Source organism: Myxocyprinus asiaticus, chromosome 9 (assembly GCF_019703515.2).
Source record: "Myxocyprinus asiaticus isolate MX2 ecotype Aquarium Trade chromosome 9, UBuf_Myxa_2, whole genome shotgun sequence".
Classification (NCBI taxonomy): domain Eukaryota; kingdom Metazoa; phylum Chordata; class Actinopteri; order Cypriniformes; family Catostomidae; genus Myxocyprinus; species Myxocyprinus asiaticus.
In genome coordinates this window covers 39,189,486-39,212,490 of record NC_059352.1, presented here as the reverse complement: position 1 = coordinate 39,212,490, position 23,005 = coordinate 39,189,486, and the positions used below count along the sequence as shown (strand labels likewise).

The 23,005-nt window shown below is 39.9% G+C and overlaps 1 protein-coding gene across 1 annotated transcript in view; it reads left to right on the top strand.

Annotated features, from left to right (window-relative positions):
- Positions 1–891: 891 nt before the first annotated feature.
- Positions 892–23,005, top strand: part of asic4b (acid-sensing (proton-gated) ion channel family member 4b) — a 63,257-nt gene continuing 41,143 nt past the window's right edge. Inside the window, exon 1 of the mRNA XM_051707716.1 lies at positions 892–1,948. Coding sequence (XP_051563676.1) covers positions 1,355–1,948 — 594 coding nt within the window. The 5' untranslated portion in view covers positions 892–1,354. The remainder of the gene's footprint in view (positions 1,949–23,005) is intronic.

The following is a 23,005-nucleotide window of genomic DNA, read 5'->3' as shown; positions in this document are numbered from 1 at the left end:
TTTTGTACAAATAAAAAAGAATTACTGTAATATTGTCACAAATGTGCTTATTTTATTATTGACCCAGAAATAATGTAGAATTTAAAATAATTATTATTCATTTTATGTTTTTAAATTTGTTTTAGTTTTTTAAAACTCCTAGAATGTTCTGTTAATTTCCAGGTTAAAATGATAATAAAAATCCCAGATTTTAATTTTGGTCTTAGACTTTTGGACCCCACTGTTGTTCCATATAGACCATACATAGTCACATGCATTTTATCACACCTGCAGGGCAAAAGAGAGATGAAGAGGAAAAAGAAAGAGAGAGAAAGGGAAAGAGAAAGAAAAAGAGTGAGTGAGGTAGAGAGAGAAAGAGTGTATGTGGCAATGGTGGAGACGGTGAGCGACCGCTGTAAGTGCATGTAACAACCTGCTGCTGTGAGAGAAATAAAAGCTCTAGTGTGGGATGGGGTTGGGGGCGGTGTGTCTTCTCCACTCAGGGGGAAATAACCCCTGCCTTCTCCTTTCATGTAATATTAAATATCTCTCCTTCTACTTCTCTCTCCTCCCCTCCTCTCTCTTGTAGGGCATGTAAGGAGGGCAGCATCCTTACTCCCTGTCTTTCCTATCAACTCTCTCTCTCTCTATATCTCTCTCTCTCTCTCGTGTGAGAGGAATTCAGGCTGCAGCTACGTCAGCCGACAGCAAGCAGCTGAGGAGAGCTGTGGAACTCACATGAGTATTTGTCTCTCTCAGCTCCAGCTCAAGCCTCAACTCTCTCTGGACTCTCTGGCACATCCTGGGGCATTGACACACTGAACGAAGCATTTCCTCCCTCTCCTCTCACCATCTGCACTCTACTCCTCCAACAGAAGCATTAGACCACAGCTCAGACCAAGGGGAAAAGAAGGAGAGAGTGGAAGCAAAGAATGGATGAGAAGAAGAGACAGACGAGAAAGAGCATCTGAGGAAAAAAGTACAGTGTGGAGGTAGGAGAGACAGAGTTCTGGGAAAGAGTAGATAGTCAGAGAGAGAATAAGAACAGAGTACAAACTGAGCAGAAAGGAATAGTACTGAAAGAATGAAACAGAGATGAAGTGAGGAACTGGGGCTGATAAAGAAAAAGATCAGAGTTGAAACTGATAAGAGCAATATTTCTTATAAATAGGAAAGGACACAGCTAGGTCTGCGAGAGAACATAAAAGAGAAAAAACAGGTTTAGGAAAAAAGTGCTATTATCGAAATGTTCTAACACCTCCAGTGAGATATAAAAGCTGGTGGAAAGGAAAACAGCAAAGCCTCTGGGAGAGATCAGCAGGAGAGATCAGAGCAATTTATAAAGGGCTCTCCACGGACAGCCCTGGTAACCCACATGCCCATCGAATTTGTCTGCAAAATCAAGTTTGCTGAGGGGGACGAAGCCAAGGGGCCCCCAAAAGAAGCAGGCGGGACTGGCATGCTAGATGACGGCCTTCAGCGGCAAAGAGGGGGCATGGCTGATCTGGCATCCTTCGCAAGCTCTTCTTCATTACATGGTCTGGCTCGGGTGTTGGGGACATCGGGTTCTGGGCGCATGGGTTTGAGACAGACCCTCTGGGCACTGGCCCTGTTGATGTCCCTCAGTTTCTTCTTGTACCAAGCGACATGGAGCGCGGCAAGCTATCTAGAGCGCCCCCATCTGACGGCACTGAGGGAAGAGACCCGCCGTGAGCTCACCTTCCCAGCAGTCACGCTCTGTAATGTCAACCGATTCCGCTTCTCTGCCCTCACAGACGCGGATATCTACCACTTGGCTAACCTCACCGGCCTGCCACCCAAGAGTCGTAAAGGACACCGGCCAAGTGAGCTCCAGTATCCCCCCCCTGACATGCTAGACATTTTCCAACGGACTGGCCATCAGATGGAAGACATGCTGAAGAGCTGCAACTTCAGCGGGCAGAACTGCTCAGCCGAAGACTTCAGCGTGGTGAGTAGCGCAGGTTGAAGTTGACTGTAAAGGGTTTTGGTTAGCTTTGACTGACTACAAGACACAAAGCAGCTATTCCCCAAGAAAGATATGATTGTGAATTTGTTGTTTGGAAAAACTTTCTCTTTGCATTGCCTTCTTTTTTTGATTATTTTAAGCACAATACCTCCAGTATTAAACTTTATGAGAGATGGATAAAAGCTAAAAGGTTTGTGTGGAAAGAGAAAATTGAGCTCTATCTCTCTCATATCTATCTCTGTCATAGACACCATAAAAGGGGCAACAGACAACAGAACAAAGGAGTTTTTTTCTCAATCTCAATTTGAGCATTCTCTCAGACCTGCCACATTTCTCTCCACATTCTCTCCATTCATTTCTCTTCCTGTTACATCATAGTCTGTCCCATCTGATGCAGAGTCTTATTTTGGCCAGGGAATGGATGAAAAATTCAGGAGATGGACAAGCGACATGATTCCTGCATTAGCCCTTGAGGAGACACATGCTCAACTCTCCAAAGAAAGTTTCCCCTCCTACCTTAGACATTTTTGTCTTGTCAGGATAGTGTAATGCTCTTCAGTTTGTTTATGGGATTTCAGTCAGTAGTTTACTCTTAGGGCTCCTCCTAGCAGTCTTAAGAGGGTTAGATAAGAGAGATGTTCTGTGATATGGACCTTATAAGACTTTAATTAAGGATATCAGTTCTCTGAGCCCACCCCATATAGCTAATATACTAATTTTCTATTCTCTGTTCCCTCCTTGACTCTTTTAGTCTTTAGTCTTATCCTATTTACAAAAATATTTGCTAGTGTGCATTATACAGTATATTAATTACTCATTATGTCCCATGTTTTATGAATTATGAGTTTCAACTGCTTTCATATGGTGGTCTGTGCTCTCTTTTGGCATATGGTTTTGGGCAAATTGCTGCAGTTTTGTGCATATTGCTGACAGTGATTGACATTGTAACTTACCCTTAAGAAGTATTTTCAAAAGCATTCAGCAGAGCTATAGTACATTTCCTGCTGGAGAAAAACAACCTACACTCCAGATCTGTTTCAAATTTGTCTGCTTTTAGTGAACAATGTACAAATAGTAATCTACAACAACTGTTTTTTTTTTATTCTTACCAGCCATGATACTGTTTTTTTACATTTTGTCACAATGAAAACAATTGAAAAAAAAAAAAAAGAAAAAAAAATGTTGTGTGCTTTATTTAGCAGACAGTTTGAATCTCTTTAATTTTATTCATGTTTGTTACGGTCAAAAGTTTCTTACATTGGATTTAAACACTGTATTATACTATTCACTAGCAGATCTTTCTGATCTTACATATTTAATTAAGTGTGCATTTAATATTAAATATCATTATAAAATGGTTATTTCCATTCCTTGAATCAATTGGCCAAGTGGCATTCCAAAAGTGCTGATATTCAGTATAACAGTACAAGCACGCTTCACTGTTTCAGCTCCACTTGAACAGTGTTCGTGGCGTGAGAGCAGTCAGAAACATTATAAGGATGAGAGGGGTCTTATATGAATGGGAGAAATCGAAATGCTATATATGGCAGCAATAGGAATTAAAATCCAAATCTACATTTTAAAGAGCCAATAATCTTTTTAACAGAGGCATCACGTGTCAGTTTACTCGAACGCATGCACATGATATGATTTGAGTTAAAGAAGCACAGTTTCTGATACCATTGTTTTTTTTGTTTTTTTTTAAATATGTAATTTGAAAGTAATCTTGTCCAACAGTTTTTGAAATTTAGGTATTTCTACCATTCCCCAAGTAGATAAGAGCTGTGACTGCCTGGAGGTGTTATAACATGGCTGGAGAGTGACCTGACTTGCCTTTAAGGGACTTTGGAGCGGTGCAGAGTTGATTCAATGCATTCAGAGCAAGGTTTTTTTTCCTGCAGGTGGAAGTGGAGTAGGGAGTGGAGTTATGAGATTTTGCCTGCAGCAAGGACCTGCTGAAATTTTACGTATTTCTTTGGTAAGAATAAAATGTACACCTACTCCTGACCATGTGTAAATTCATTTCCGTTTCTGATTTTGGGTACCCAAACAATACCCACACGCAACAAATGCACATTAACTATAAACATTTTTTAATTAAATAATAGGAATTGTAATTTAGTTTTTAATGCAACCTGTCCATTTTAAACAAAATGCAAATACAAATTCTAAAAAAACGTGATCCCGAAGTGAGATCCACCAATCAGAGAAGATCCCAATTACCAATAGCTTTTTCAGATAAAAAACAAAAAAGTATTTGCTTCAAATCAAATGTTTTAATGTCATTAATTAATATTCAATAGTCAAGGCTGAGAAATATTTATTAAATATTTTTTGAAATGCCTTAGGAGAAAATTAATGGGGAATATCTTATGCTTTTCCGTGGGTGCTCGGCCATTCCTGTGGGTGCTCATTCCCCCGAGCCCCCATTAAATGAGTAATAGATACTCAGTTAACCATGCAAAGCCTTTTCAGATAAATATTCAGTAGAGATGCTTGATATGGATGTCTATCTACATGCAAAAACACTCAGTTGGTAGTGGATCTATCTCCTGTCTTCAGTGACCATAATAGATTTTTTTATGGTTCTCCCACAAAAATTGCCCTATCTAGTTGTACATCCCTTAGGATAAAGCAGTTGGACAGCGGTCAAAAAGCTGGCATGGAATCCAAGTTTTGTGCAAAGCCGTGTTGCAGACTGATCACACTGACTACGTTTACATGGGCACCAGAAAGCAGCTTATTGTGAGAAAGCAGGTTATAGCGAGAAAGCAGCATTCCGTTTTACATGCATTGTATAAGTGGTGTATTCTTTACACCTGTGTGCATGTGGCTCGGCCAATAAGCAGAAATTTTTTATTCTTTCTGCTGTGTTGACTTGTTGTTGGGCTCCATGATGACATTTGTTATCTGGTCTGTTCATGCACATGTGCACTCTTCAAACACCCATCAAAATGCCGTTTATGTGTTTACATGGCCACATTAAGCCGTGTTGTTGAGAAGAAACCTGGGTGTGTTAAATCGCTTTCCCTTAATGCCATAAGTGGCATAAGGAAACAGGTGTTCTTGTTTTCATTAATGCCGCTTTCTGCAAAAATCCTAGAATAAAATGTTTTCATAAGTGCATGTAAACATGGTCACACACAGTGCATTCAGTGACTGTAGGTTGAAAGTTCTTCTGCTGAAATCTGTCTGTGCTTTGTTACCGATATTTGAAGCACTGCCCCCATTAGCTGAAGCTGAGAATAAATGTAACTTCGGTAGAATGGATCCGACAGCCTTTGGAAGCAACATGTAGATTTCCCGTGTTATCATGTTGGATTTGTAAATGTTCCATAGAGCATCTTGTGTGCTTCAATGGTAGCAAGAATATTTTTAGAAACTTTAGTCCTTTTTAATACATGTAAGGGGGTTCAGTGGAAAGGAGGAGGCGAGAACCGGCTTAATAATATAAATAATAATTTAATGAACAACTTAAACACAACACAAAAACACACAACCAAAAACACAGCACAGCTGTCTGTAATTCTCTCTCTCTCGAACTGTCGTCCCCGGCCGCCTTTATCCCTCGCGCGCCCCATCAGGCTGATTGGGGACCGGGTGTGTCTCATTCCAACCCGGCCCCGCCCTCCTCAGCTCTACAATACATTTCTGTATATTTCCAGGTTTAAATGGACAAATAACAGATTTTCAAAGTAGCCTCAGTCTTTTGGTTTAGGTTGATAGTCTCAGTCTTTTGGCTTTGGTTTCTCTGGTTTCTTTCATTTTTCCTTGACCATGAGATTTTGATATCCACAGTACATTAATAATTATCACACAGAAGTTGTTTCAGCCTTCTGAAATAGCTACTCATGAGTACTGAAATACTCCTGTATTCATGTCTATCAGTAATAAAATCTCTGTAATAGCCCCTTTTACTAGGAGAGAGGTGGAAACTTCTGACAATTTTCCCCACTAGAGATACACGTCTTTTCATGCACTCAACAATAATTACATGCTTTATAATGATATATTATTCATTCAATAGTCAAAATGAATTATATGTAAACCAGTTTGCTTATAGGGTGTAACTCAGGAAACAGTTCCAATTTGCATTTCCATTCCATTTCCATTCAACTAAGACTTGTTTGAATGTTTTAAGCGGTCAGTGGTTCAGGTGCAGAGGTTGCAACATCTCGGTTGTCAGCGATAAATGTAATTACTATTTTTGGCATACAAGGAAATCAGCAGTAATCATTTCTGTAAATAATGACTACACAATGACCTTGGGTGAACAAGAATAAACAAGCCCAGTGGAGGTCAGTGGATCAGTTCTCCCTTTTTCCTCCATCTTTCAGCTCAGTAATAATTTTGCATGCTTGATTTTCCACAATAGAGTGGCAAAGATTAGTAAAACTCATGAAAAACATTCATCAGAGCTCTCTGACACTGAGATGGCAATGGATGGGTCTGTCTCGTCACTCACTGGATTTAACTAATCACTCACTCATTCTCATACTGCAAATACATCAGCTCACCATAAACTGACAACACATCTTAAAGGGCCATGAAACACTTTTTTTATTTTTTTTTTTATGTTAGCAGATTATGAAGATGTTGCACATCAAAAACAATATTGGCATTCGTTATTTTAATGGGGGGTGGGTGGGGGGGGGGGGTGGCAATATGTGAGACAACTTGAAGGTAGTAAATAATTTTGTGTATTTTCTTTTTGCTAATCAGCTGACACAGTCATGTCAATTTACAGATACATCAGTGATGAAAAGAAATTCAAATTATATTTCAGTAGTTCATATGTTAATGTAATCTTGAGTTGAAGCAGTAAACGTACTTGGCTTGCTGTCCGTATACAGGAGGGCTTGGAGCTCGAGACTCGACTCGAGTCCTGATTACCCCCCCCCCAGACTTTACTTATTTAGATAATGAATCTAGAGAATAGGTGGAGATGGGATGGAGGTGGGATGTCAGGAGAGTTGTCACAGGAAGCAGGTAAGCAGCAGCTTATATACTCCTGCTCGTGGGCTGTGATTTGTCAGATTAAAATTAACATGCTCCTCCCGAACCTCTGTTAATTAATTTCATTTCAGTACTTCGTATGTTAATGTAATCTTGTGTTGAAGCAGTAAACGTATTTGGCTTGCTGTCCGTATACTCGAGGGCTCGGAGCTCGAGACTCGACTTGAGTCCTGATTACCCCCAAAAAAGGCGTTAAGGTGAAAGAACAGTACCATGACTATGGCAGGAAGTATTTAGGACAGAAAGCCAGCAACAATTCTATTTGGTAATTTGGCTTGGCGGATGCTTCTGAATTGTTTTCCCCCAAACAAATTGTTCAGAGGGAGTGCTTTAAGCATTTGTTTGAAACTGCGTTCTTGTGCAATTGCTGGTCAAGAAGGCTACGCTGTGATTCGAACGAGAGACCAAAACTCGTCGTAGAAGCGGGTGGGCTCACAGTATGCGAACAGGGAAGGTGAAAATGAGAGTTGGCTCATGCTGCGTTCAAAAGGGAGGGCTCACACTGCGATTCGAACGGGAGACTGCTCTATAGAGAGAGAGCACTCACGGCATTCGAACGGGTAAGCCCAGCAAGCAGTCGAACAGGGAAAGTGAGCACTAGTTGGTCATGCTGTGTTCGAAAGGGAGGGCTCACACTGCGTTTCAAACGGGAGAATGCTCTATAGAGAGAGAGTGCTCACAGCATACAAACAGGTAAGCCCAGCAAGCAGTCGAACGGGGAGAATGAGAACGAGAGTTGGTTTGCACTGCGTTCGAAAGGGAGGGCTCACACTGCGATTCAAATGGGAGACTGCTCCATAGAGAGAGATTGATTGCGGCATTCGAACTGGTAAGCCCAGCAAGCAATCGAATGGGGAGAAGGCTCGCACTGTGTTCGAAAGGGAGGGCTCACACTGCGATTCGAACAGGAGACTGCTCTATAGAGAGAGAGCACTCACAGCATTCGAACGGGTGAGCCCAGCAAGCAGTCGAACAGGGAAAGTGAGCACTAGTTGGTCATGCTGTGTTCGAAAGGGAGGGCTCACACTGCGATTCGAACAGGAGACTGCTCTATAGAGAGAGAGTGCTCACAGCATTCAAACAGGTAAGCCCAGCAAGCAGTCGAACGGGGAGAATGAGAACGAGAGTTGGTTTGTGCTGCGTTCGAAAGGGAGGGCTCACACTGCGATTCAAACGGGAGACTGCTACATAGAGAGAGAGCGCTTGCGGCATTTGAACGGGTAAGCCCAGCAAGCAATCGAACAGGGAGAAGGCTCACGCTGTGTTCGAAAGTGAGGGCTCACACTGCGATTCGAACAGGAGACTGCTCTATAGAGAGAGAGCGCTCACGGCATTCGAACGGGTAAGCCCAGCAAGCAGTCGAATGGGAAGAATGAGAATGAGAGTTGGCTCATGTTGTGTTTGAAAGGGAGGGCTCACACTGCGATTCGAACGGGAGACTACGCCATAGAGAGAGAGAGCACTCATGGCATTCGAATGGGTAAGCCCATCAAGCAATCAAACGGGGAAAGTGAGCACTAGTTGACTCGCACTGTGTTCAAAAGGGAGGGCTCACATTGCGATTCGAATGGGAGACTGCTCCATAGAGAGAGAGAGCAATTACGGCATTCGAACGGGTAAGCCCAGCAAGCAATCGAACAGGGAAAATAAGAACGAGAGGAACGGGGCTTGTTTGCGGGGGTAGCCTCACTCAATAGACTACCCATAGATAGGGAAATATGGTGCTCTGAGAAGAGGAGGTGGTGACCGCTATCTCCTGTAATGCTAGCTGCAGCTGCTGAGAAGCAAAGAAAAAAAGGCTTCAGCAGAATCATGGTAAAAAAGCTGCTGTGGCAGTAGAGTAAAGTGGGCCTTCTATGGGAGCGGAGTTTAAAGCACTGCACACAGTGGATTGAGTATTTGGGGGCATAGTGAAGGAGCTTCTGTGGGAGCGCTGCTGTGTTTCCATTGCTGTAGATGCACTTCTATGAAAGCATGGAACTTAGGCATTGAAAGCGCCTGTGGAGAAAATATTAACAACTGTGTACACACAATTGGTATGAGTGAGCACTGTTGCTGTGGTATCGAGTAGGGCACAAAATACTTCATTAGATTTATTAACACCTGTAATGGAAGCAAAGTTTAGTTTGTACTTACCTGTAGTGGTGCAAATGGTTAGTTAGGAATACATAAATGTATTACCTTTATATACATCTGTAAGGGAAGCAAAAGGTTAGTTAAAAATACAACTTTATTACATTTGTCATGGCGGGGCACTGCTGCTGCAGTATTAAGTAGGGCACAAAAGACTTCATTAGAATCATCAACACCTGTAAGGGAAGCAAAGGTTAGTTTGTTCTTTCCTGTAGGGGGAGCAAATATTAGTTAGGAATATGTACCTTTATATACGTCTGTAAGGGAAGCAGAAGGTTAGTTATGGAAAACATGTCAATTACGTTCATATGCAGCTTTGAGGAAAGCAAATATTTAGTTAAAAATACAACTTTATTACATTTGTCATGGCGGGGCACTGCTGCTGCAGTATTAAGTAGGGCACAAAAGACTTCATTAGAATCAACACCTGTAAAGGAAGCAAAGGTTAGTTTGTTCTTACCTCTAGGGGGAGCAAATATTAGTTAGGAATATGTACATTTATATACGTCTGTAAGGGAAGCAGAAGGTTAGTTATGGAAAACGTGTCAATTACGTTTATATGCAGCTTTGAGGGAAGCGAAAGGTTAGTTAAGAATACAACTTTATTATGTTTGTCATGGCAGGGCACTGCTGCAGCAGTATCAAAATGCGAAAGGGGTGATGCTGGGGCATAATTGAGAGTATGCGGGCAATGCTGCGGCAGTATCGAGCGTGGGCGGGCGCTGCAGCACATTATCTGGTGGGGCACTGTGGCTGCAGTATCAAATAGGGCACACATAGTTTATCACATTTAGGCACACCTTATTGTGTGTCGGGCTCATTTAGACCATGAGCAAAGGAAATGCCAATGCCACAGTTAACAGGAAAAGCTAAAAGGCTCTTAAGATTACTGCACCACCACCACACTCGAACAGGAGAGCTCATACTACGTTTCAGACGGGAGAGCCTGCGACCAATGCGCTGAGGTTCACACTGCATACAGCTAACGACCCTGCATCAGTGTGGAGTGGCATGAAACAACTCACAAATTACAGGACTCCTACCCCCAACCCTGTAGGGAACCAACAACTGGCTGGCGACATGAATGTGTTCTACTGCAGATTTTAAAGGCCCAATCTCACACCCCACACCCGCTCTGACCTTCACTTCACACAAACACCAACACCTTCTGCAACCCCCCTCCTCCACCCTCCTGCTACTCAACCTGCAAATAAGATCTGTGAAGATGATGTGAGCCGCGTCTTTCGAAAACAAAAGACGAGGAAGGCTTCAGGCCCAGATTGCATTTCACCAGTATGTCTTCGATGTTGTGCTAATCAGCTGGCCCCCATCTTCACACAGATCTTCAATAGATCACTGGAGCAGTGTGAAGTCCCATGCTGCTTCAAATGCTCAATCATTATTCCTGTCCCAAAGAAACCAAAAATCACAGGACTTAATGACTACAGACCTGTCGCCCTGACGTCTGTGGTCATGAAGTCATTTGAGAGACTGGTGTTGGACCACCTGAAGGACATCACTGGACCCTTTCTAGATCCCCTTCAATTTGCTTATCGAACAAACAAGTCTGTGGATGATGCAGTCAACATAGGATTGCATCATATCCTGCAACATCTGGACAGACCAGGGACATATGCAAGGATCCTTTTTGTGGACTTCAGTTCAGCTTTCAACACCCCAGCTATACTCCAGAATAAATTACACCAACTCTCTGTTCCCATGTCTATCTGTCAGTGGATTACCAGCTTTCTGACGGACAGGCAGCAGCTTGTGAGACAGGGGAAACTCACTTCTAGCACCCGTACAATCGGCACTGGTGCCCCCAGGGATGTGTGCTCTCCCCACTACTTTTCTCCCTCTACACCAATGACTGCATCGCCAAGGACCCCTCTGTCAAGCTCCTGAAGTTTGCAGATGACAACTTCACTATCCACTGTCATCGGCCTCATCCGAGATGACGATGAGTCTGCATACAGAAGGGAGGTTGAACAGCTGTCTGTCTGGTGCAGTCAAAACAAACTTGAGCTTGCAGTTGCGGCACCTGTACAGCACATTTGCGCTGCTTTGTGGTGTGGTGGTGGTTTGTTGCATGACCCAAAAGACGCAGCAGTTGTGGCACGTGGACCGCACATTTGTGCTGCTTAGGGATGTTTTGAGCCGAAGGCAGAAGCACCGCAGTTGTGCTTTCTTAACTAAAATGGTTGCCATCTTTGGCTCCTCGGTAGGAGGAGAAATCTGAGAAATAAGAGCTTTGGCTCTGTACTGCATACAGATATGCATGGACTTGCAATCATCATTGAAGGATTCACTTTAGGCCATTCGCTCTTTAGGAGTATAACTGTCACCTGTAGTACAATATACTTCTTGCATAGGAAATGCATCGCATAGCAATAGGTGTGAATTATCTAGGAATGCACTGAGTTGCAGCTCTGCACTGCATACAGAAATGCAGAAGATATGTGCTGGGAAATACAGTACATCTTAATAAACAATGTGAAAAACAGCATAAAATGATCTGAGAAATAAGAGCTTTGGCTCTGTACTGCATGCAGATATGCAGGACAAATGGACTTGCAATCATTACTGAAGGATACGGTTGTGGTCATTCGCTCCTTAGGAGTATGACTGCCCCCTGCTGTACAATATACGTCAATATATGTCAATAATGCTGAGAGGAAGCGAGACACGTTGTAGAATTATTATGAATGAGTTGGAAAGCGGCACATGATATGCCTCTTGCGGAGCCGAATTCGGCTCATGTCTGTTCAGACAGTGTATAACTGCAGTGTGCTGTGGAATGGCCAGTGCTGCGCGGCAACGAGCTTGTGTTAAAATGTCTGCATTGGTTTGAAAATAATTTGTCATTAGATTATCGGTCAATTGAAGGGAGTTCTGTGTTGCATGATGCCCCTGTGTTCAGAATGAAATAAATCACGCTCCGAAGGGCACTTTGGAGGAGAAACAATTGTGATATTCATGTTAGAAGATGAGGAACAATCGCTGAATAAAGCATGCCCCCTAAACAAGTTGTGGCGTGGTAATGAGGCTGACAGACATCACCTGTGCGGCAGAACCTGATTAAAAATACTGAGGGTTGAAATGGAGGTTGGATTGAATAGTTAATCTTTGTTTCTTTCTCTTTCAAATAAAACTGAATTCTAATGGCATGAAGCCGGAACAGCGCCCGTTCGCAGAGGCAGCTGACACTGCTTTCCGGGTGGAAAGTTTAGATAAGAGAACATATGAGCAGTCGTAGAGAGCTGTTTCACATTTTTTAAAGTGCAGGAGCAGCCAGTTTGCGGCAGCAACTTTGCGCTATAAACTGCTTCATCAAATGGAGCATAGAAAGACAGACAGGATAAAAAAATAATATATCACTTAACGTGGTAGCCGTCTATACTGTTAAAAAACAAAGAGCTGCTGTGGCAGCTTCTGTTGAAAAACGAGACTGTTTGGATTGAAGAGCTGTTCTGGTGGAGCCGAATGCTTTGCAGGGAAGTTGCATCCGATGATCTGTCTGCCTGGGTCTGTTTGTGGGGAAATGGGCGGGGCTGAATGCCGGAAAGACTCTCATGTCAGGAGAGTTGTAACAGGAAGCAGGTAAGCAGCGGCTTATATACTCCTGCTCGTGGGCTGTGATTTGTCAGATTAAAATTAACATGCTACTCCCGAACCTCTGTTAATTAACTTCATTTGTCTTTTCTTTGAGACGGCACAAAATGAAAAGATGACTGAAACAGGCAAATTGCTAGCAATTCAGACACAGTGTTAGTCTTGTACTGTGTGAACTAAAAAAAAAAAAAAAAGTGTATCTTTTAAAACCAAAAATGATAACATTTTGAGCCTTTATCGCATTTAAAGCCTTTATACAGAAAATTATTGCATTTAGTGTCTTTACTATTTTAAAGGACCAAAGAGGACCGTTACATTTGTGACCTCAACACCCGCGACCCCCACCCCCAAAATGGTTTGGTGATTTCTCCTGCATATCTGCATGCAGTACAGAGCCAAATGGTTACAGCCTTGCTGATTCGTTCAATGACTAATCCTGAGATTGCATATGTACTCCAATAGGTGGCAACAAATTAGCATCTTTTATGTTAAGAGGGAGTCATTCAGTGATTGACTCGACAGATTAATCTTGAAAGTACACGAGAATGATTGTTCACTTAAGTGATTTGTTCAAAAACACTGATTCATTTATGAAACAGCAATTCAAAACTATTATGTAAAGCGCTTGGGGTGCCTAGAAAAGTGCTATATAAATGTAAGGAATTATTATTATTATTATTAAAACAGAGTATGATTACAGTGCAGAGGTCAAAGTCGTGCTTGATGCTTTGGTTTCTTTTGGAATTATTTTCACTGGCAAAAAGAAGAATTGCACAAACTAGTAACTGGATACTTTTTGTCTGAAATGTAAATTATTTAATATTATTTAATTGTTTTATGAACTGATGTATAAACACAATATCATAGTTAGGGCCCTATGAAATCTGTTTTGTTTATTTTTCCAAATTCTGTTCTATTTTTTCCCTAATTCCGTGTTTTCCATTTTATTTCCTCTGAATTACGTGTTTTAAAGTTCAGTTACATTTTATCACTTAAAATAAAATGAAATGAATTCATATAATTTTAATCAAATGAAAACAGAACAATCACCTTTCAAAATACCATTGCATTATGTTTTTTTATTAAATGAAGAGCATCTATACTGATCCTCACAGCACAATCCAAAACCAAAATTTGAGTTTTTTATTATTATTATTATTATTTTGTTCAAATACAGTGCTGCATATTAGAGCATCACAGTATTATTGAAAGCAGTGATGAAACTCTTGCTTGAGATACTGCTTTAATATAATGTTATATATTATTATTATTATTATTACTACTATTACTTCTACATTAAATATTACATTTTACTATACATAAGTAATATATGTCTGTCTCACTTTTTCAATTTCACAGCTCTAATTAAATGGAGCTTTTATTTTGGTGTTTTGGCGGAAAAATTGATGTTTTTGATGGCTTCTCACCTCCGGAAAAGCAGTTTGCTATATGGGCTAATGTGCTTGTTAAACCACAAAAGGCTATGGTTTAATGTAAAGGAGTTATAAGGGAAAGGAGGAGGCGAGAACCGGCTTGACAATATAAATAAAGTTTAATGATAAACTTAAACAAAAACACACAAACATAAACACAAACAGGGCAACTGCCCATAGTTTTCTCTCTCTCTCTCCCGAACTGCCATCTCCGGTCGCCTTTATCCCTCGCTCGCCTCATCAGGCTGATTGGGGTCCGGGCGTGCGTGATTCCGGCCCGGCCCCGCCCTCCTCTGCGCTACATTTAATTATATACATATATAGTCTGCATGTACTACGTGCTTCACAGTGAATAAAGTGATCTGCTCTTTGTCATTAATACAGAGTGCATGCGATGTTAATTATGTGGTTGGTATGTATGCACTGTCTTTTCAATTCACTTACTGTCTAAGCACGCAGCTCATGCAGATAAATGTCAGCCTTTTGTGGTTTAATCATCACACTAGCACATATCATGATTTTAATTTGATTGATTGTGCATTTATACATTAAAGAGCCCATATTATGCCAATTTACAGGTTCATCATTTTATTTTGGGGGTCTACTAGTATAGGTTTACATGCTTTAATGTTAAAAAAACAAACATTACTTTTCTCATACTGTACATTTTTTTTCCCCGCCCTTCGTACTCTGGCCGAAATGCTCTGATTTACCTCCTGTCTCTTTAAAGCCCCCTTTCCAAAAAGCCCAGTCTGCTCTGATTGGTCAATTGGCCTAGTCTGTTGTGATTGGTCAACCACGTAGAGCGTGTGTCGGAAATGTAACACCTCTTACCATAACCGAGTTTCATCTCCCGAGTCTTCCTGAGCAGCTGTAAACACTACTGTAACTATGGTAACAGTGGCATTGGTTTTTGCAATACCAGCTCTAGCCCGAGTCCGATAATGAATGAAATAATGAAAGTTTTGAAGAACAAGCTGATCGACCTGAACCACCTTTGCAAGCATGACTTGAGCAGGACATTTCACAGTGGTAAGTTTTAATTTAGTAGCTTTCTTACAAGTACACTGTTGATTTTTGTGAACCTAACAAAGCTTCAAGTAAAAGACACATTGTGCATCTTAGTTAGTCATCTTTTGCTTGAATGGGTGTAGCCAAACTTTTTTCACCCAAGATATGGACGGAGAACAGAGGCTTACTCCCAGTTGGACATCACTGGGGGTATTAGAGAGTTAGTGAGCAAGTTAGCTGTGGACTACCGTGGATAGCGGCCGTAACATTACAGCTTGTAATTATATAATTATATAAGACTCTTGAAATTGACCATTTTGTTACACAGTTTTAGGTAAAAGCCGGCCCACAGCTGCATAGTAAACCATTACCAAAACAATAACATTACATAGCAAGTTAGCCGAGCACTACCGTGGATTGCAGATGTAAAATGACCATTTGTAAAGATAAATCAATCTCCACACTTGATCACTATTCATGATAGTAAGAATGACAAACAGTCTGCATAATTCTAGGTAAAAGTGGGCCCGCAGCTTATTAGCAAAACTATTTCAACACAATAATATTAGCTAGCAGGTTAGCAGAGGCCTACAGCTGTGCACTGGGTGTACACCATAGCTACAACACAAAACTCCGCATTTGAACTCTCGGTAGCAGATAAATCCACAAATAATCAAGCATACTTACAGGTTGTGATCCTAAAGCACCAGATTGTCCCAACAAAGTGGAAACTGCACCATTTTTCAGAGGTAACTGACTTGAAAATCTGGCACTGGTTGTGGTTGTACTGCTGAGGAATAGTGGTAAAAATAAATCTTAACCACTGATACTTCAATTCGTCTGCCTTTGGAAGTCCAAAGAGGTTTTGCTTTCGCAGTGAAGAAAAGAGCTTCTTCTCGACATGGCGACAACACTAACCCAACTCATCCTGGCCTCGGCTATAACTACCTTTGTTTGAGGGCAGGCCAAAGTATCCTTTAGGTTGACATTATGCAAATGTGTTACATAGTGACGTAAATACTTTACGGAAGAAATGGCTGGACTATAATCCAGTCGTTTCATGTAGTTCTTGAGCAGTGTTGTCTGTGGAAGAGAATAACTCCCTTTTTGCATTGACTTCGTGCTTTGTAACTTTGCAGACCTTTTGCATGCACAAAGAGCTATGTTACACACTAAAGGATAGGTAAAATCCAAAAAAAGCATAATAGGGCCTCTTTAATTTAATTCACAATATGTCAAATTCCATGACATGCAATTCCGTCCATGTTTTCATAGGGCCCTACATCATAGGGCTGTTGTTCCATATATCAGCATGCCTGTGGGTCGCTTTAAATTACAAGCACAAAATGACCTGTGTGTGCATTTTTGGAATGTATTATGATCTTACAAAATACTGAATAATATATTTGGGCATGATGTGCTGGCTAGAGCAAAGACAGATGTTATCATTTCTTCTGATTTGTCACAAAAGAGAAATCTTGGAGTGATTTTTTATCAGGCTTCAATGCTCTTTTCTGTTGGTTTTTGATTTAGCTGAGGAGGTTTATCAGTTCTGTGATGTTTTGCTTTTGAATGACTCATGACTTTCACATAGCATTTATTAGGTTAAACTTGGTTAAAAAATCTGATATTAAGAATAAAAAACATTAATTAATTTATTTCTTTTAGCGTCTCTTACCCTCCTTTCAGGGAACCAAGGTAACAGTCGTAACCAGACCATATCCATCAAGTTGGTCACTTAGACGCTGCATCAGTAGGTGACTCTATGGGAATTGTATATCATCATGCCATGCTACTACCTGCTAGCCAGTAGGGTAGTTTAAAGGCATCAACAAAGTCTCCCCTTCATATTGACAAACTGGAAGGAAAAGAGAGATAAAACTCAAACCATTCAAGGTAGATAATGTAACAGTGACACTAGCAATGACGGGTCGTGAAGCACTTTGCAACCATAGCCATCCAGACCATTTTGGGGGAAAAGCTCAGAACGGTCAATGACAGAGCATTGTGAAGGCTGCTGCACCGGAAACGTGCGGTTAGAGTAGGGCGAACACCAAGTTTTGACCAGCTTTTCGTGCAGCTCGGGGAAAAATTATTATTAAAATACTGGATGGTGGAAGGCGGAGTCATTCCGACTCAGTAAGAACTGTTTGTCAAGCCGATAGCGCTCGGGCTTACTCTGAGTTGGCTTACTCAAGCTGGAGCTTCTTGACCGCCCGCAAGAGAACCTGCATCAGCTCAGTCTCAGAGACTTTCATATGGTTTTCCTCCCTACAGGTGGAAATATAAACAAACTCATTGACTGGGTTAGACCAGGCCTCACCTTCAGATGCTGTGAACTATCTTGATCGCATGATCACATGATCGTGGGGTGCAAATCATCATGGGCAAATTCAACGGGAGAAGATGCTTGAAATGGAGACGTAGTGGTACACTTGCACCGGCAACAAATCTTCCTTAAATTCTTTGCACTCTACATCCCGGCTCACACGCCTTCCTCATGCGGTCTCCCCAGGCATATAAAGCAGCGCTCTTGCACATCAGACAGAGGGATATAACACTCACAAGGTGGAAAACATTTGCAAAACGGCATCTTAAAAAATATGTTGTGAAGCAAAAGGCTGTTTTATGTGCTTTATAGTCAATAAAACAACACAATCACAATGCAATATCATTTCAAACGTGGAAGTGATAAAGTCTATTCTGTTCGTTGGAGCACAAGGAGGGAGGTAAAAAATAATCCACTCGCTGTTAAGGTGTGCAGTTTCAACAATGTAGCAAAGATTCTGAGAGATAAAATTGCAACCCTGAAGAGATAAATTCTTATGAAGTGGCACTGTGAGTTTGTATGCTCGTGATGTTGCACGTATCAGGAGTGGGGCGTCAAGTGCCATCTGCCAATAAATTGCCATGATTTTAAAGGGCATCAGAGATCGTCCCTCCTGGGAGGAGCTTCCCAATAGTGTCATCTACACACAGGGCCATGCACAGGCATTTTGGTGGGCAGGTGCTCAAGTGAGAAAAAAAAGGGCACCCCTCTCATAATTATTTATTAAAAAAAAGTTACATACATTAGCACATCTTTTACTTACATATTTATTTATTTCAATACCCATATACTCATGCAGATGTTTAATACTCAACAGATTTCTACAAAACTTTCAATTCACACAGAGACGATGGTCTTTAGCATTCACTATTTTGCATAGTAGCTATGTTTGCAATTACCTCCTTTCCTTCGTTAACAGCTGGTTATTGCTCATACCCTTCCTGTGCTACAGAGGATCCTGCCTCCAACTCACTATTGTCTTGATCTAACATGTCAGAGAGCATTGTTTCTGTAGCTGTCCCTGAACATGACTCTGCTCTGGACTCTGACATTTCTTCTTCATCTGTGATGGGTTCTGTATTAGGTGGCAATACATTTCCCTCATCCTCCTTACCGCTAGATGGCCTGATCCAGGATAGAAGAGAGCTGCTACCCTGGGCTGCCTGCTGTAGCTCCCTTTCTTTCTGTTTTCTTATCTTGTCTTTTGTTGGCATTATGCTGCAATTGGTGAATGAGCAAAATCAATGTTGTGCATGATAATTAAGGGGTAATCTCCAAAAATAGAACAACGGTATGATATGATGTTTATTTGGCTAGGACTGCTTGGTCAATGCATTACAACAGTAAGCCTCAACAGACTGTAATTGTCAGTGGCCCAACTTCAAGTACCCTACCACATAGCTACTTTTTCTGCAGACAAATTTGAATGGTCTATTTGTCATTTGGCAATGTTTTAATAATATTTAAGTTAAATACATGATATAGATTACTGCAAGTGATGTAGACCTAACTTATTTATGGTTAGTCCAACTATAATGCTGACAAAATACTAATATTCAGCTAAAGTAGCTTCATGTCTGATTTAGAATCGATACCACTTTGTGTGGTTAAAATAAATTGTGGGCCTATAATAAGATTTCAATAAAATAAAATTAGATGAACAGTTAAACTTTCAAATCTGAGCTTGTAAAGGCCCTGGACTATTGTATTGAAATGACAATCAGCTGGCTTGCCTACAATTACCAGTACATTTTGTCAAAGGAGTAAGAATCGATAATTTACTAGGCTATATCTTAAAGCTTTTGCTAATTAGTATGAGCATGTAAACACTGGACGAATTATATATTTGCACATTTTCTTGTGATGGGTGACAGGTCGGCTAACGTTTCTGATATCCAAATATGATTGACTATTTTCACACTCTGGGGTTTGGAACGCGGAAGTAAATGATTCCAGGGTACACTTCAACAGCGATTAATAGGAGTGAATGGGAGACCACAGCAAATATTATTTTCACTTACACATTTGTTCCAAGAGCAAAAGAAAAAATCAACTATTACATTTGAATGACTTTCCGGAAGAAAAAAATAGAGAGCGGTGGATTAAGACAGTCAGATGGGAGAAGATGCCAAATATACTGTCACTCTTTCAGCAGCTGTAATCGAAACCCCCTCACAGCTGTGGTAATAAATTTTTTAAAACTCAACACAACAGTGACACAACACAAAGCATAACATTATAAACTTACACTAAGTATTTTGAAAAATTATCATTTAAATTGTTTTGCTAGATTTACACTGCTGAATAAGTTGAAAATGTGTCATCACAGACTATTTCTTTGTTTTTGTTTTTCACACCACCTCCTTCCATGTGGAATTGCAATTAACCAAAGTAATAGTTGTATCTCAGTATATCTCAAGATTTTATATTAATATTAATCACATTATTTTTTCAAGCTGAAATTTTGAAGATTTTGGAAGGGCTTAAATTTGACTCTATACTTACTTATTTTCCTGTAACAATGCATTTAGTTCCTTTCCTAGAAAAGATTTGTAACAATAAAGTTTATTAACATCTTCCAAACAACAGTATTAAGATGCACTTAAATAGCACCAATTCAAGTAACATTAAACAATTCCCAAAATGTATCGTAAGTGCAAATTTGATTTATTGAAAGAACTAATCCCAACAAATTGTGTTTTCACGGCAATGCACATTAAATCTCTTAAACCATCATCCTCCACAATATTAATCGGCTGGGGGATATATGAATTTGTTGAGAGTACAGTGCATGTGTGAGAAATTAAAGACAGGTTCTTGTTTCCCTGTTATTACCAGAAGATGATGATTCACTCCCTGGCATATAATCCATACAGTACATTTGTTATGCACACTGAGCACTCCACATTCTTCTATTGATTCTCATTGGCAGTATCAAGCAAAGTAGAATCAAAACACTTATGTGGAGGTTGATTGGTGTTCTGACTCCTTGTGTCGCTGATTGGCTCAGCAGGAACTGTGAAAGCATTAGTGACTGGGTAAGTCCCTGAAACATGCTTCTTACTTTACAAAAAGCAATGAGTTATTTTTGCATTACACTTGTGTTTGGGACACAGATCTTACCTGGTGCCCAGACCAAGTGCCTGCTCACATACAACATCATACATACAGGTCCTACTTACATACCAAAAGTGAATGTCACAGCAATGCCACAAGCATCACCAAATGTTATTGCATAATGATTGTTTTCAAACAGGTTTCCTGAAAACTTCCCCCTTCTGCCACTGGTCAACCAGATAGTCATGCCCAAACTCCATTGGTTTAACCAATGTTGCAACTGTATGTTTTGGCTGTTAGGGGTGCTCAAACAAACAGAGTTCCGATAGCACCACAGAGTCACAGTGTTACACTTTTCAGGAAAATCCTGTTAAATTTATGGTAAAGTAAGCTGCAGTTGTTGCAGGCATGTCTTTTTGGTGCCTGAATATTTTACACATAATAAAATGTAAAATAAATACCCCAGTGTTCATAACTGATACCAAAAAATAATAAGAAAAAATAATCAAAAGTGTTTGGTCACAAAGGTACTTTTGGGAATTCCCAATTTTTATTTTTAACAAAACATTTTAAACAGTTTATTATGTTGTGTTCTTGTGTTAAACAGTAGAGGGAGCTCCTGTGTACTAAGACAAAGAGAAAGAAAGATATAGAAGAACAGAGGAGTAGTGAGTGAGTGCTATGAGTTTGTGTTGTTACAGAAAATAAAGAAGAAAAAGGTACTTCTGCCTTGTCATGCTTATTTAAGAATTATAGTTTTCTCCACCCAACTCCTGCCTACTTTCTACACAACATAATAGTTTACTGTAAAAGTACATATATTTTCTTGTTAAACATAATGTACATTTTCACTGTTAACTATAAGGTAAATTATACTTTTGACTTATAAAAACACGTTTTTTATTTTTTTATTTTACAATATTTTGCCATAAAACTACATGCACTGTTTGTTAAAACCCCTTAAACTCTATGGACCCGCTTAAAAGTTTATTTTTATGCTTAAAACGTTAAAGTGTCCATATACATAAGTCAGGCATATGAGGTATCATTTGAAAGCAATCTGAACTTTTCATATATAACCATCACTTCTGCATTTATGTTACTTAAAATAACAAAATAAGGCCTCAAAACATTCGCTTCGCAAATTAGCGCCCCCTAGAGGTAATGGGGTAGAAATATTTATATAAAAATAAAAGTCCTGCACATACAGTAGCACATAAATGGACAAGTCATATATCAAATGAAAGCTCTCACTTTCAAGAATGTGACTGTGCAGTTAATTTTGTTGCCTTAATACCACAGTTCGAAAGATTTTCAAAAGAATCACAAAGTGAAATATGATTTCTGTAATTCATCAAATACAAACATCTCTTTTATGCTCCAATAGCTGCTGCTGTGAGCCCCAAATAGGTAAAAAGTTGCTTTTACCTTAGGATGTTCTATAAAAAATGAGCCATTGTTTACTTGTCTGTGAGCTTTCTTGGCTGAATAATCCAATGATAAATCTTAGATGTCCAGAACAAAATATGCCATCCATAAGGAAAAGCATGCAAAACAAATCTTCATAAAATATGTTTTTGACTATTGATGATAAGATATTATCGCAAGGGGGAGGATCTCAGCTTTCTAATGACACACAGATTGAGCTTCTAGTCCACTCAGATGCTAAGATATTCAATGAAACAACAAGGGCGGTGCTGGAACTGAAAATTAGACTGAATGTCTATGGACGAGCACATCTGTGAGGGCTAAAATGCATTTGAGCGCCACCTACATTTCAGATCTGTATATTGTGATGGAATGTGATAGAGAAAAAAAATATTTTTTCTAGTGCTTTCTGCCACCTAGTCGAATAAAATAAGACTTTTCAAAGTGAGGTTGAGTGAACAGAACCAGAGTTACATGTTTACAAAGTTAGGACAACATTTAAAAAAAAAATTTTTTTTATTTTTTATTCTGTTTATCACAGTTTATTTATTTATTTATTTATTTATTTTTTTACTTTTTTTTTATTATTATTATTTGGGCAGTTCTCTGGAAAACTGAGACAAATTTTTTGCAATTTGTCAAAAGCATGTGTTAATGGTGAGCTTTTAAAAATGAGTGTGAAAAATTGCTGGCGGCAGCCCAGAAATGCACCAGAGTTTAAGTTAAATAACACGGTAAGTAACTATAACTAACCAATTAACAGTTTTTAAATGTTGCATTTTTAAATGTTTTATCTGTTAAAATTATGAACATTGTTTTTCTGTGAACCTATGAATGGCTAACTTATAGTTGTCTCTGCATGTTAAGCTAGGTTTTGATTAAGATTAGTTTAAGGGTTTTATGTTGAAGTTTTCTGATTGTATTTTAATGTGTTTATATTTTGTACGCTGCATGTTTTCCTTTAATGCTTTCTTTTTATATGTTCAACGTTTTATTGTACAGCACTTTGGCGCAACTCTG